The sequence below is a fragment of the Leucoraja erinacea genome, chromosome 22 (assembly GCF_028641065.1).
Source record: "Leucoraja erinacea ecotype New England chromosome 22, Leri_hhj_1, whole genome shotgun sequence".
Lineage (NCBI taxonomy): Eukaryota > Metazoa > Chordata > Chondrichthyes > Rajiformes > Rajidae > Leucoraja > Leucoraja erinaceus.
The window spans coordinates 12,220,555-12,234,118 of record NC_073398.1 but is presented as its reverse complement, the minus strand read 5'-3'; the positions used below and the strand labels follow the sequence as shown (position 1 = coordinate 12,234,118).

Below are 13,564 nucleotides of genomic sequence, written 5' to 3'. Positions count from 1 at the left end.
GGAGATGGAAACGTGTGTGAAACATGTGATTTTCACTATTACACATACCATAACAGTCTGGCCTTCAGTATCCAGCTCCAGAGAGGAAAGTTGTGCTTTATCTCTTTTTCCACTACCAATCCAGACGCTAGGCTTTTTGCAAATTGGGTTTGTGGCTACCATGCACTCTGCTGTAAGATTACTGGGTACGGCCATTATTCTCTTCAAACACAACAGTTGCACAGAGTTCAGTCTCTCATATACCTGGAGAACAAAATGGGCAAGAACACAAAGCAATATTTAATATTTTTGGCTCTATTTCTACGAACAGCCTCAAAATTATTTTTGGCATATTATTTCCCCACCATCATACATTTCCATCAGATTTTTTTCAGAGCTATTATAAAGTCATAGTCATACAGCATGGAAACAGGCCCTTTGGCTCTTCAGCCCATGTCAACCAAAATGTCCTATCTCCCATTTGCCTGCACCTGTCCCATTTCTCTCTAAAGCTTTCCTATCCATGTACCTGCCCAAATGTTTTATTAAATGTTGATATTGTACCTGCCTTAACTACTTCCACTAGCTGCATGTTCCAGATACCCTTTGTATGAAAACATTGTCCCTCAGGTTCCAATTAAATCTTTCCCCTCTCACCTTAAAACTGTACCTGTTCTTGATTACCCTACCCTTGGGAAAATAATAGTAAGATTAAACGAGTACTTACCAGTACGAAGTTTGATCTGTATTTTATGAGGAGTTACGATGAGGGATTACGTGAAGAACCCACCCAGCGCGCAGGCGCGGCATACTTCCAAGCAGCGGTGTGGAATCACAGATAGACACAAGTTGAAGTAAAGATAGTAAAGACCAATGAGACATCAGTCCGAGTTTGATCTATACCATGAGGGTGGGAGCGGAGGGCACGTAATCCCTCATCGTAACTCCTCATAAAATACAGATCAAACTTCGTACTGGTAAGTACTCGTTTAATCTTACTATTTTACTTCGGAGTCACGTGAGTGACTACGTGAAGACTTCAAAGGTCTGTGATTTCAAACCGTGTAACAGTTATATCACTCACTGCCGAAAGATCATCGAGGGAGGAAGTGGTATCTAAAGACCAACAAGTTTGTTTAGTTTTAAAAAACAAATGTTTATTAACTACAACAAAAAATAGCTCCCCTGGGCTTTTAAATTATAACTTTGCGGTTTCTAAAATTCTTTCCGCAAAGACGTCCTTTTCCATCAGCGGTTTCCTGTAGAATTTTTGGAATGTCGATTCCCTTGACCATCCCGCTGCTCTGAGGATGTGGTCTAGGGGAACCTGCATCCTATCCGCCGCTGAGGTGGACGCTGCCCTGGTTGAATGGGATTTAAAAACATCTGTGTTAATCCCTGCCATGTTAAGGACCTGTTTCAACCATCTGGATATTGTCTGGCTGGTAACCCGTCCAAAAGGCTTTTTGTGGCTGACCCATAAGGCTTTTTCTCTCCCTCTAAGAGTTTGGGTAGTGTCTAAATAATGATGAAGGTGGGTCACCACACACAGCCTAGGTTCTGGAGGGTATGCCCGGAAGATCAACGGGGAGTTGGATGTACCTGGTCTGCTCTGTTTTACCAACCCCGGCATGGTGAAAGTAATGGTATCTGGGGTGGTCACCATGTGGTTCAGATTTAACTGATGCAGCGACTGAACCCTTTGAGCTGAGACAAGCGCCATGAGCATGAGGGTCTTATAAGTGGACTGTTCCAGGCTCAGGGATCCCACCGGAGGCCAACCTCGAAGGTGTGTCAATACTACACTCACATCCCACATATGGGTGTATCTAGGTGTAGGGGGTTTGGTGTTAAAGATCCCTTTAAGGAGTTTGATCACCAGAGGGTGGGATCCCACACTATGCTGTCCTATGGGCATAAGGTATGCGGACAGGGCGCTCCGAGCTGTATTGATGGCACTGTAGCTCATCTTTAGGTCATGGTGCAGGTGGGCCAGGAACTCCAGCACATCCGAGATCGAAGCCGTCTTGTAGGATGTCCCTGCTTCCAGACAGTACTGTTCCCATTTCCTGATGTAGGTCAGGTACTGTTTTTTGGAGGAAACTCGCAGGGATGCCGACATGGTGGCGATTGTTCTCTCTGATAACCCCAATCCCCGGTAAGGTCTGTTCAGAATCTGGAAACCAGGAGGTTCAATTTTTGGTGGCATGGATGACTAATGCCAGTTACCGGGTGAGTCAATAATTGGGGGTGGTTATGAAGGACCATAGGTGTCTCTACCACCATGTCGTGGAACATTGGGAACCATGGTTGGGTAGGCCAGTCGGGCACGACCAGAATGCCGGAGGCTGAGTCTGCCTGAATTTTCTGGAGTACCCGACTGATGAGGCAGAAGGGAGGGAAAGCATAGAAAAAGAAATTTCCCCAATCCAGCGTGAAGGCATCTACCGCTGCTGCCTCTGGGTCTGGTTCCCAAGCCACATACATGGGTAGTTGGTGATTTAATCTAGACGCAAACAAATCTATATCTGGCGTACCATATTGCTTGACAATTCTAGCAAATAGTTTTGGGTCCAACATCCATTCGATGTTGTCATTGAATTTTCGTGACCTGGTGTCCGCCACTAAATTTAGCTTGCCTGGTAGATAGGCAGCTGATAGCCAAATATGTCTCTCGACACACCATTGCCAGATTATAGTAGTTAATTTGTCGCATGATACTGATTTTATGCCACCCATGTGCTGGATATAAGATACCGCCGTAGTGTTGTCAATCATAATCCTAACATGCACATGCCGCATATCAGATGTATATGCTTTTAGCCCATAAAAGGCGGCGAGCATTTCCAAGAAATTAATGCCCAGTGATTGTAGTAGCGATGCCTCTGAGTTAGTCCATCTGCCACCTGTGCTGTCTATGGAGTTAGTAGCTCCCCAGCCTAAAGCACTGGCATCCGTTGTAATGGTTATGTTAGGATTAGTGACGGCGATAGGACTGTAACTGTGCCAAATATTATCGACCCACCACTGAAGTTCTGATTTGGCTTCAGTGGGTAACTCCATTTTGCGGTCATAATGCCCTCTATTAAGACGTAGTGCATGAGTCCTTGCCCTTTGCAAATTTTGATAATGCAAGGGCCCATGTTGGGCAGCCGGGAATGCTGCTACTATGGAGCCAATAACTCTGGCTACGTGCCGTATCCTTGGTTGCGGTGTAGCAATTAAATTGTTACAAGCTTCGATGAGTGAAACTTTTTTGTTTCTAGGCAGAGTGACAGTCATATGGATAGTGTCAATAGTGAAGCCTAGGTAATCCATGTTAGTAGTAGGCTCCAATATTGATTTATCTGGGTGTAGGATGAATCCCAAAGTTTCAAGGAGTTGTTTAGTGGCTAAAACTCCTGCGACAGCTAGTTCCCTTGTTCTCCCCAATATGAGAACATCGTCCAGATAGGCCACGACTAAATGTTTTTGTTCTCTCAATTTTTTCATGGCCACTTTGAGAATTTTTGTAAATAATCTGGGAGCTGTCGTTAAACCATTGGGCAAGGCTCTGTACTGCCACAGTTGGCCCATCCAGATAAATTTCAGATATTTGTAATAATCTTTATGAATGGGTACTAAATAGTAAGCATCCTTGATATCTATGCTTGCCATGTAGTATCCCTTGGAGATCAGTTGTCTGGCAGTGACAAATGTCTCCATTTTGAAATGTTGATACTCAACAGACTGATTGAGTGACGTCAAATCAATAATAATGCGACACCCACCATCTTTCTTGGATTTAAGAAAAATATTTGATACAAATTCGTGCGGCTCGTGTGTGGTCATTTCTATGATGCCTTTAGCCACGAGCCTATCTAGTTCAGCTTGTCCTTCTACCTTCTCAAATGCTGAGGGAAGGAATACCCTTTGGGGCATGTGCTGAACTGGAGGTTCTAAGCCTGGTTTGAATTCAATTTTGTATCCACTGATACTGTTGAGTATAAACTTATTGTTAGTTAAGGAGCACCAAACATGCTTGAAGAACCTCAAACGTCCTCCTGTTAATACAGCACCCATTGTCTGTGTATGTTGGCAGGAACCAGACCCACCTACCTCCATGTTTATTTGTGGGGCCGTTTTCGGTAGGTTTGGCCCAAGGTTGTCCGTGTTGGTGCTGCGGTGGGGCGGCGCATCTTCCCACGGCTCCGCCCTGGGCCCCGCTCTAAAAAAGAGCTCTGGGGGTAGTGGGAGGCGGTCACCAGGCTTTCACCAGCTCGGTACCTGCTGGTGGATGCCGAGGCGTGCTGCCAACTGGGTGTCTTCACCCTGCTCGGTCCTGGCCCTGCCCTCATGAGGCCTACTGGTTTGGCCGCCTCTTCCAACTCCTTCAGTTTTTTGGCCAAATCTGCACCAAATAGCAGCGCCTCTCGTTCGGGCGCTGGAGCTTTGCAGAGGCCTGCATATGTCGGGTTGAGGGCAGGCCTAATGTTGTCCCGCCGTAGGCTATTGAGCTCATAAGTGGTGCTGCACATCAATGCGAGTGCATCCTGCTGGGGTATGGTTAGATCTTCGTTCCCCATGGACCGAGCAAAGGCGGTGATGGCTGCTGAGTGAAGTTTCAGGACCCGCTGCATCTTTACTTCCTGGGCCCTGATCTGCTGCCCCAGCTGGTTCCATATCTGCCCGTTGACCGTTTTGACCCGCAGCGCCTCGCAATTCTCTGGCGCTGTGTACGTGTCAAGGGCCTGCTGGACGACCTTGTCCTGCAGCGGCTTGTTGGACAGCCTGTTAATGCTGGCCGCCATTCTGGGTGGCAATACCATCCCAGTCGTTGGGGGCGCTGCGTACCGGCCCACTACACCCAGTAGCTCTTCTTCTAGCACGCCCGGCATACTGATGTTATCCTCCGCCTGCCCTTGGGATAGGCCAGCCCAGTCCTGGCCTCCCTTACTGCCCTCGAACATAGAGGGTACAGAAGGGTGTGGTGAGGAGGAGGCCAAAGCCCGTCCTCCTGGGAGATGCCTAGCCTGCATCTCCTCATCGATCATTCGCTCTAGGAGCTGCCTCATGCAGCTGATGCGAGCGTCTCCCCGTTTCGGTGGTGGAGAGCGTTCCCGTTCCTCCGATGAATCGGAGGACACCGGCCGGTCGGTTTTGTGAGTAGCCTTCCTCCCTGAGCGGGGCGTCGATATCTGCAGCACAGGGGGCGGCTCGGTGTCGGGTGAGCGGGAGCGTTGAAATGGCTCCTCCGCTACGAGTGGCTGCCGCCCAGCTATGGACCCCTCCTCGGGTGGAGTTGGGCAGGCAGTCCTTCTGGCTGGTCGCTTTCGAGAGGCCATGATTCTCCCTTGAGCGACTCTGTAACACAAAAAAGGCACTTACCTGAGGTCTTGTCTTTATGCTGCAGCTGGAGAGCCTGGCTCCAGCTGCTGCCGCTGTTGCACTGCTGACGTAATGCCGCGCCTGCGCGCTGGGTGGGTTCTTCACGTAGTCACTCACGTGACTCCGAAGTAAAATTGTGCATTCACCCTATATATGCATGAGGATTAGAATCCCCTCATGATAATATCACCCTTCAGCCTCCCACGCTGCAAAAAATAAAGTCCTAGCATGCCCAACCTCTCCCAATATCTCCGGTCTTCTAAGTTTTGGGCAACACAGTGGCGCATTGGTAGATTTGCGGCCTTACAGCGCCAGAGACACAGGTTCAGTCCTGACTTTCGGTGCTGTCTGTATGGAGTTTGCACATTCTCCCTGTGACTGCATGAGTTTTCTCTGGGTGCTCCGGTTTCTCCCACATTCCAAAGATGTACTGGTTTATAAGTTAATTAGCTTCTTTAAATTGGCCCTAGAGTATAACATAGAACTAATGCATGGGGTGATTGTTAGTTAGCACAGACTCAGTGGGCAGAAGGGCCTGTTTGCACATTATATCTGTAAAATAAACTAAGTCCTGGCAATATCATGATAAATCTTGTCTGCACATTGTCCACCTTAATGGCATCTATCCCATAGCAGAGTTACCAAAATTGAACACAAATTTCCAAGTGTTTAAGAAAGAACTGCAGATGCTGGAAAAATCAAAGGTAGACAAAAATGCTGGAGAAACTCAGCGGGTGAGGCAGCATCTATGGAACGAAGGAATAGGTGACGTTTTGGGTCGAGACCCTTCTTCAGACATTTCCAAGTGTAGCCTCACCAGCGTCTTGTTCAACTATAATATAACGTCCCAACTATACTCAATTCCCAGACTGATGAAGGCCAATGTGAAATGAGCCTTCTTCACTAGCCTATCTTGATGCAATGCCACTTTCAGAGAACTATGTACTTGTACTACTAGATCCCTCTGCTCCACAGCACTTCCAGGGTCCTATTATTCACTTTGAAGGTCTTGCCCTGGATTGACTTCCAAAAATGCAACTCGCAAATTTATCTCAATTAAATTCAATTAAATTTGCAATTCCTTGGACAACATATCCAGCTGGTCAGGGTCTTGCTGTAATTCTTGATAACCAACATGTGCCTGGATAAAGGATTTCCTCACCAACCGGCCCCAGACTGTGAGACTCGGCCCCCACCTCTCCTCCACTCGCAGGTTGAGTACCGGTTCCCCACAGGGCTGTGTGCTAAGCCCCCTCTTATACTGTCTCTACACCTACGACTGTAGTCCGGCCCACAACAACAACCGCATCGTCAAATTTGCTGACGATACTACTGTGGTCGAACTTATTTCGAAGGGAGACGAGGCAGCCTACAGAGAGGAAGTCCTGAAGTTGACAACCTGGTGCTCAGAAAACAATCTGGCTCTGAACACCAGGAAAACAAAAGAGCTCATTGACGACTTCAGGAGGCACAGCACCGACTTAGCCCCCTACACATCAACGGCGAGTGTGTGGAGAGGGTCAACACCTTCCGGTTTCTCGGCGTCCATATCGCTGCTGACATCTCCTGGACGGACAACACGACAGCGGTCATCAAGAAGGCTCAGCAGCGGCTGCACTTCCTGAGGAAGCACAACCTGGACTCTAACCTGCTGCTGACCTTCTACCGCTCGTCCATCGAGAGCCTGCTGACATACTGCATTACAGCATGGTATGGCAGCTGCACCATGGCAGACAGGGAGAGGCTTCAGAGGGTAACCAGGACAGCGCAGAGGATCATTGGCTGCCCTCTCCCCTCCCTGATGGACATCTACACCTCCCGCTGCCTTAGCAGGGCAAAGAAGATCATCAAAGACAGCTCCCATCCTGCGTTTGGACTGTTCGACCTGCTGCCCTCTGGAAGGCGCTATAGGTGCATCAAATCCAGGACAAACAGACTCAGGAATAGTTGCTTTCCGAGAATTATATCTACTATAAATTCAAATTCACACATGCACTGACTACACCGCCCAACACGGACTTCCATCTGTATATATGTATATATGTATGTAGCGCCGCAGAATTTGTGCACCTATCCCCCCCCCCCCCCCCATCTCCCTTCTGTTTTTTGTTTTTTTCTGTTTCTTGTTTTTTGTGCTAAATTGTATGTATGCACTGAGTACGAGCAGCTTTCAGTTTCACTGTACATGTATAGTGACAATAAATGGCATATCTATATCTATCTTCATCATCTATGATGCCACCTATTTTAGTATCATTTGCAGACATGCCTTGTACATACTCATTCAAACCGCTGATATAGATGACTAACAGTAATAGGCCCAGCACTGATCCCCAAGGTATATCACTAGTTATAGGCCTCCAGTATGAAAAACAACCTTCCATCACCACCCTCTGCTTCCTGCCATTAAGCCAGCTGGAGTTTGACCATCCATGAATTTGACCATTCATGGAGTTTGACCATGCACGGCTTATTGATCTTGTTGGTCTTCTTCATTAGCGAAAGATGGAAAAGCTACCATAAGTAACAAAGGTATATCAGAGACCAACAATAAATTCCAGATATTATGAAGTTCATTGTATGTAAATTTTCAAAGCAGTTGCCATAGATATAAATGCAATGAACTGCAGTCCATGTTAATTTATCCATACCAGAAAAATGTTATCCGACTTCCACTTGCTGATCATTACTATCATACATTGTTATCTAGTCTTTTTTAGTGCTTAGTTTTCAACCTTACCTGAGAAGATGTAGGTCTGTCCTCAGCATTTTGCTTCAGACAATGTTCAATTAAGTTCTGTATACCAGGCCATGGTGAACAGTTTAATTCTTTGACTGGATCTAAAATGAAATTTGAATGCTGATTAAGAACCATCATTTAATAGTACGTCAACATGCTCATATAATTGATGACTTAAAATTCACAGGTATGACAATCCATATAGCTGGATTCTACATTACTAGCTGTAGTAGCCATTTAGCTTAACTCGGTATGTTATAAACTATAACCAGTTACCTTTAAATTTTATCTGCCTGTAATTATGTGGGTGGGATTTATTATGTAGTCGGAGGCATGTTTGCAGCTGGGATTCTTTAGTAGTTTAGTTGTAGCCTATGAAATGTGACTGAATTCACTTTGCCTTCTATCGTGAACACTTTTGTGTGGCACTGGGCTTCATTGTCCTGTATCTGGTCCGACTACCTGCCATATCACCCATCCGCATTTACTAGTAGTTTTTAGTTTTGAAGAAGCATGGGGGAGGTCACAGTTTTCGATCATGCACGAGTTTGACCATGCATGGAGTTTGACCATGCATGGGTTTGACTACGAGTGAGATCAAAATGTACTTAAACAAGAAGAAGTTTGGATGAATATCTCACTGTTTTTACTATGACAATAAATAAACTATTAATTAAGAGACTGTTTTGAAGATATATATTTCAACGGCATTGAATGTCTCGTGGAGAACTCGCATGTGCAACAAATCTATCTCCTTACCCCTGTCTTCAATCTAGTGGCTAGAGGAAAGAATTCCTTGAACGATATAATAATCTGCCACTACACTAGCAAACACCATAAACTCAAACAAATCCACTAAAATAAATCATTAATTTAAATTAGTCTGATGAGACCCACAATTCCAAACAGAGAAAACTTGTAAAAAAGTTTCCTGATTCTTAATATTTTAATTTACGAAAAATATACAATTGAAGACCACAATTCACATGAACTAACTGAATATTCTCACATCGGGTGGAAACATAAATTCAATCACATTGCTCACAATAGAGCAGTTGCGAACATGCTAATGCTTTTTAATAGATGCATACAAAGCTATCAAAGTGCCATTGTAAACTAAAAGTAACGGAATTATTAAAAAAATTCGACATCATAAATAAAGATTTGGTATCGATGGATGGACAACCAAGTGACAACCAAGTCTCAAAATTCTTTTTTTTTTCAACTCCCGATGCTGATCTTAGCACTGTTTTAATTTTAATATTTGAATCTATTTGAAAAGTTTTTGAATGTCCCTTCCTAACAGGTAATTAAAATTGTTCAAAAACATTTATACAGCACCCAAGCACTCAAAGCTTTCAGGGTGTTGCAGTTGTGCTCAATGACAATTTGCTGTTCATAGCCACTCTGCCTTGGCTGTGAAGAGTCATCCTCTGCATCCAGATAAAGTAAATGCGGATGGGTGATATCACAGATAGTCAGACCAGATACAGGACAATGAAGTCCAGTGCCACACAATAGTGTTCACGATAGAAGGCAAAGTGAATTCAGTCACATTTCATAGGCTACAACTAAAGTGTAGATCTGACAATGTTTCCACTTTTAGGTTGCGGTGGTATGAAGACAAAATGAATCAATATTTTTGATAGAAATTTCACTCATCTTTTATTCGTTCATTTGTTTGAAATAAATACCTGGCAATCTCCCCTGAACTGCCATCTCATCAAAGTCATTCGGAAACTTCATTCCATCAGAGATTCTTTTACCATTCGTAATTATGTCATATAAAAGTAATCCAAAGGAATATATATCCGCTTGGTGATTGTAGATGACATTTCCTTTTGCAACTTCTGGTGCTCGAAATCCTAACAAAAATAATTATATTCCAAAATACTTCTAATCAAAAAATCATATTTATTACTCCTTCAAATCAAGTTGAGCAAAAGTAGGAATCCATTTTGGTCAATAATCATGGCAGCATTTTCTTTTCTCAAGTTTTGTTCAGATTGATGTTATATTTTACAAGTTATTCACAATTTTAACTTTACAAAATCCCACTTTGAGAAAAATGTCTTCCATCTGCCTGGCAGTTAGCAGCTATGATGTCACAATGGCATTGTAGCCCTGCCTGCTCAATGGTGCAATCCCAGGACACCGAGTCCTGCCAGCCCTAGCAAGTACACTTGCATTTTTTTTTAAAGTTTAAATGAGGGAGGGTGAATAAGGGGAAATGAGCCGCTCCTGCACAGTTGGGGGCTATGGGTGAGAGGCTGAATATTGCGTTGGGGGAAATGGGTCACTTTGGGGGAACGGGTGAGTGGTGGTATATTGCGTTGGGAACGGGTTGCTTTGGGGTACCAGGCTATGGAGGGAGTGACTGAGGGTAGGGGAAAGGAGAGGGAGGGAGAGGTGAGCTATGGAGTGGGGGAGGGGAGGAGGAGAGGGGAAAGAAGAGGGGAGGGTGCCGGGGGATGAGGGGAAATGATCCGCTCCTGTGCAATCGGGGGCTATGGGTGAGTGGTACAATATTGTGTTGGGGGAAACGGGTAGCGTTGTGGGAACAGGTGAGTGGTGGAATATATTTAACCACTTCCTCCCTACATTGTAAATACATTTTCAAAAAAAAAGCTCCCTATATCGCTATGATTTTTTTGCCATCTTACTCAGTCCTCCTCTCCTCCAACCGCCCCAACTGATCGGGGAAATAATTAAAAAATTATGAATGTTTAAAAAATCGTGAGATCAGCAGATTGGTCTTCTCGCCTGTCAGTCACCATGATGAAGGTGGAATATTGCATTGGGGAAACGGGTTGAGTTGGAGGAATGAGTGAGTGAGCGGGAACCCATCACTGGGTGAGTGGTGGAAACGGGTTGCGTTGGAGGAACAGGAGAGTGGTGGAATGTTGCCTTAGGGGAATGGGGCCCAACGGGTCCCACTTGGTGTAGTATTACATAAAAATATGTGCAACGTTGAATGAGTTTGTTCATGTCCAATACAATCCAACAAATGCAGATGCACAGCATAAGGATCACCTCCAAATGAATGATCTTAGCAAACAAGTTGAAACAGAAGGGATGTTTCTCAAATAATTGAAGGGAGTGTGATATTGCTGCACTAAATACCCAATCATGCTTAACAATTGCTTAACAACATTTATTTACAAGTCCAATCAAATCACATTATTTTAAAGGGGGTTTTTTTGCATAGTAATCTAGCTCTGATATGTCTTAAACATGTCCAATCACTGCACATTTACAAGAATTGGACAGGTTCCCAAGATTCATCATTCACTAAAGTAAGGCATTTGATAAAGTACTATGGTAGGCTGATCCAGAAGATTAAGATGCAAGTAATTCACAGTGACTTGGTTGGTTGGATTCAGAAGTGGCTCACTCATATAAAACTGAGGGGTTGTGGTGGATGGCTTGATTCTGCTGGAGGTTGGTGACCAATGGAGTTCCGGTGGGATCTGTGCTGGGACCACTATTGTTTATGATAGAAATAACTGAGTTAGATATAAATGTAGATGGGTTGGTTAATAGGTTTGCATACAAAACCAAGATAGTTGGAGTTGCAGACAGTGAAGTACAAAGTATACAAGTGGGATGTAGATCAACTAGGCGGCATAGTAGTGCAGCTGATAGAGCAGATGCTTCACAGCACCAGAGACCAGATTCTGTTTAGGATGCTGTCTGCGTATTGTTCCCTGCACTGTGTTATCTGTTATCCTTCCAGATCTCAAAGACATGTGGGTTTGCAGGATAATCGGCCTCTGTAATTTTCCCTGAGTGCGTTGGGAGTGAATGGGAGAGTCTAATAATATAGAACTAGGGTGAACGGGTGATCAATGGTCGGTGTGGACTCAATTTGGCTGCATGGCCTGTTTATATGCGGTATCTCTAAACTAAACTACAGATATAAGTGGAGAAATGGCAAATGGAGTTTAATACGAGTAAGTCTGAGGAATAGCACTATATGAGGTTGAATGCAAGGAGAAAGTATACAGTTAATGGCACAATCCTAAATAGCCTTAATGCAGAGGGATCTTGGGATCCAGGTCCATTGCTCCTTGAAAGAGGCAACACAAGTCCATTAAGTGGTAAAGGCGGAGCAAGCTATCCTTCCCCTCATTGGTCTGTGTGTTGAATGTAAGAATTATGAAGTCATGATGCAGCTCCATAAGATTTTGGTTAGACAGTATTCGGAGAACTGTGTGTAGTTCTGGTCACACAATTACAGGAAGAATGTGGACGATTTGGAGAATAGGTTTACCAGAATGCTGCATGGATTAGGGTATATTAGCTAAAAGGAGATGGTGAATTGTTTTCTCTGGAAAGCCATAAGTTTATATAATTATGAGGCAAACATTGTAGACAGTCAGAATCTTTTTTCCCCCAGGTGGAAATATCAAAGACTAGAGGGCATAGCTTTAAGGTGATAGTGGCAATGTTTAAAGGAGATGTGTGGTGCAGGTTTTTATTTTACACAGAGGATGTTGGGAACCTGGAACATACTGCCTGGGGTGCTGGTGGAGGCAGATACGATGGTGGTGTTTAAGTGGCTTTTAGGTAGGCACACGTATACACAGGGGATGAAGGGATATATGCCAGGAGAGATAAGTTTATCTTGACATCATGTTTAGCAGAGACATGGTGAGCCGAATAGCCTGTTCCTTTGCTCAATTGTTCTATGTTCTTTAATAAACATCTGGTCTTCAACTTCTCTATATGCTATCTTTGCAAGTTATTCCAAGAGAGAAGCTGAGAAATTCCAACAGAGAAGCTGAGAAATTCCAACTGAGAAAATTCACCAATTCTGGTTAGAGGCATAAGTGAATGGCAAACAAGATGCATTTAATAACTTAGTAGCATTAGAACCAAAATAAAAAAAGCATTATATATATTCTATAAAACGTACATCAGTTAATTCTACTTTATCGAAGATGGGAAGATTTTACCTGGTGTCCCCTCAGAGTTCTTAATTCCCATTCTACAGCAATATTGAGCAATACCGTAATCAGCAATTTTGGCAATTACAGCAGAATTCGGATTCAAGCTGAACAGTAGCACGTTATGAGGCTTCAAGTCTCGATATATTATCTTTGATGAATGTAGGTATCTGTTAAAATATTATCTTATATAGGTAACATGTCTTTATATAGGCAATATTAAAACATGGGTATAAGCAAACAAACAAATGCATCATAAAGACTATGTTTCAAAGTGAGTTTTAAAAATAAAGCAAATAAGTAGATTCAGCTGCAATCACAGATTTAAAAGAAACTGGATTTACTGTCCCCTGGTTTAAGATTAGACTAAAGTACAAAATCACAAGAAAAACTTTAGAATTCTTTACAGGGCAAAGAAAAGCCCATTGACGCAGATGAAGAGAAAAAACAAAAATAAGAAGCCCACTCAAGGTTCAAAATTGTTCATATCTTTTGAAAGTATATTGGTAACAAATTTTTTCAAAGTATA

General features: G+C 43.8%; 1 protein-coding gene across 1 annotated transcript in view; it reads right to left on the bottom strand.

Moving 5' to 3' along the window:
- The window catches only part of lrrk2 (leucine-rich repeat kinase 2), a 189,195-nt gene that overhangs the window by 27,969 nt on the left and 147,662 nt on the right, over positions 1-13,564 (bottom strand). Inside the window, exons 41-44 of the mRNA XM_055653579.1 lie at positions 13,045-13,205; positions 9,781-9,951; positions 8,087-8,187; positions 49-243 (exon numbers count right to left, since the gene is read on the bottom strand). Coding sequence (XP_055509554.1) covers positions 49-243; positions 8,087-8,187; positions 9,781-9,951; positions 13,045-13,205 — 628 coding nt within the window. The remainder of the gene's footprint in view (positions 1-48; positions 244-8,086; positions 8,188-9,780; positions 9,952-13,044; positions 13,206-13,564) is intronic.